This window comes from Otolemur garnettii, unplaced genomic scaffold (assembly GCF_000181295.1).
Source record: "Otolemur garnettii isolate 467f Iridium unplaced genomic scaffold, OtoGar3 scaffold00001, whole genome shotgun sequence".
Classification (NCBI taxonomy): domain Eukaryota; kingdom Metazoa; phylum Chordata; class Mammalia; order Primates; family Galagidae; genus Otolemur; species Otolemur garnettii.
In genome coordinates this window covers 9,454,462-9,456,852 of record NW_003852396.1, presented here as the reverse complement: position 1 = coordinate 9,456,852, position 2,391 = coordinate 9,454,462, and the positions used below count along the sequence as shown (strand labels likewise).

General features: G+C 43.6%; 1 protein-coding gene across 1 annotated transcript in view; it reads left to right on the top strand.

Annotated features, from left to right (window-relative positions):
• MED17 (mediator complex subunit 17) overlaps positions 1 to 2,391 on the top strand; it is a 28,006-nt gene that overhangs the window by 5,023 nt on the left and 20,592 nt on the right. The window contains exon 3 of the mRNA XM_003780822.2: positions 1,865 to 2,084. Within this exon, the coding sequence (XP_003780870.1) occupies positions 1,865 to 2,084 (220 nt within the window). The remainder of the gene's footprint in view (positions 1 to 1,864; positions 2,085 to 2,391) is intronic.

Genomic DNA, 2,391 nt, shown 5'->3' with positions numbered 1-2,391 from the left:
CATTACAGCTCACAGCAACCTCCAACTCCTGGGCTCAAGCGAGTCTCCTGCCTCCGCCTCCCAAGTAGCTGGGACCACAGGCACCCGCCACAATGCCTGGCTATTTTTTGGTTGCTGACGTCATTGTTGTTTGGGGGGTCCGGGCTGGGGATTCAAACCCGCCACCTTAGGTGTACGTGGCTGGCGCCTTAGCCGGCTGAGCTACAGGCGCCGAGCCAGGAAATGTTTTTTTTTATTGCCCGCCCTCCGTAGAGTGCCATGGCAGCATCACACAGCTCACAGCAACCTCCAACTCCTAGGCTTAGGTGATTCTCTTGCCTTAGCCTCCCAAGTAGCTGGGACTACAGGCACTCACCACAATGCCCGGCTATTTTTTTGTTGCAGTTTGGCCCAGGACCGGGTTTGAACCCGCCACCCTTGCTATATGGGGCTGGCACCCTACTCACTGGTGCCGCCCCAGGAATTTTCTTAATATCTTCAGGAACTTCTTTGAATTAGGTTCCCTAATATGATCAAAAGATTAGTGTGATGTTTTCATGAAACTTCTTATGTGATTTTTGGCTCGGCGCCTGTGGCTCGGGCGGCTAAGGCGCCAGCCACGTACACCTAGGGTGGCGGGTTCGAATCCCCAGCCTGGGCCTGCCAAACAACAATGATGGCTGCAACCAAAAGGATGGCCGGGTGTTGTGGCGGGCGCCTGTGGTCCCAGCTGCTTGGGAGGCTGAGGCAGGAGACTCGCTTGGGCCCAGGAGTTGGAGGTTGCTGTGAGTGTGATGCCATGGCACCATGGCACTCTACCCAGGGGGATAGCTTGAGACTCCGTCTCAAAAAAAAAAAAAGAAACTTCTTATGTGATTTTTGACTCGCATATTGCCAGAAAACTTCCTTTTATTAAACTTGGCTTTCTGGAAGTGTATTTACTTAAAAAAATTCATCCATCAATTGGTGGTGACTGTGGATATTTATATATGAATATATGACACATAAATTTTGATTTCTGACCAGTTTTCAAAAAACGATCACATGAAACACATTTAATACTAATGCATGATTTCAATCTTAATTCCAAAGGCACTTTAATAGCTCATGGTGGTAATACAAGGTGATTTTACAATTACACTCATGGGAGTATAATTTATTAACAAGTCAAATATTATGTATCAGGCATTGTTCCTGGGTCTTTGGATATAGTGCTTTCTGCTGTTACGTAGGTTATATTCGAGCAGGGATTACAGACTTTAAGATAAGTATGGCAAGTGCTACGAAAGGGTGTATGGGTGGTACCCGTAGCTCAGGGGGTAGGGTGCTGGCCACATACACTGAGGTAGGCAGGTTGGAACCCAGCCAGGGCCTGCTAAACACCAATGGGACAATTAGAACAACAACAACAACAAAAATAGCAGGGCGTTGTGGCAGGCACCTGTAGTTCCAGCTACTTGGGAGGCTGAGGCAAGAGAATCTCTTAAGCCCAAGAGTCAGAGGTTGCTGTGAGCTGTGATGCCGCAGCACTCTACCAAGGACAACATAGTGAGACTCTGTCTAAAAAAAAGGGGTGGGGGTATACATGTATGTGGGTGGGAGCAGGAATACATAAGGAGAGAACTAGCAGTTGATGCAGTGGTAAGTAATAATGACTGGAGTCCATTGTGCTGTTTCTAGTTTAATGTGAGTCTTTATGTGAGTTGACCAAAGAAAGAGATTGAGGTTATTATTTTTAAAAAAGCATTAATCTGGGTACTTTCCCTCCTTTTTGTTTTTCTTCAATTTCTGTGTATGTCGTATTCTCTTAAATAGATATAGAAAATATATAATTTAATGTCACTTAAAAATAATATAGAACTGCAGTTTGGATTATTTTGGGTAGAATCCTCAGACGTTGCAGTTGATATCTAAAAAGAAGTCACTTGCTGGAGCAGCACAAATCCTATTGAAGGGGGCGGAAAGACTGACTAAATCGGTTACAGAAAACCAAGAAAACAAGCTACAAAGAGACTTCAATTCTGAGCTTTTGCGATTAAGGCAACACTGGAAACTTAGAAAAGTTGGAGATAAAATTCTTGGAGATCTGAGCTACAGAAGTGCAGGTAAAGATAATTGTTAAAAACAATGCTTTTTGTGTCTGAGTATGTAGGGTTGATTGCAATGTAACACAGCCTTCTATAATACATTATTTCTTAACTAGCATGTTTTGAAATTGTAATTTTCTGTACAAGTAAGCCAGACCATTCTTATAATAGCCTTTTAATAAATGGCCTAGTTTCAATTTCAGAACTTTATAGGTATGTTTAATAAAAAGTTCAAAGATGAGGTTTATGTGCCAACATCCTGAATGATAATTGGCATTTTAGTTAAAAATTGCGGCTCGGCGCCTGTGGCTCAAGTGGCTAAGGC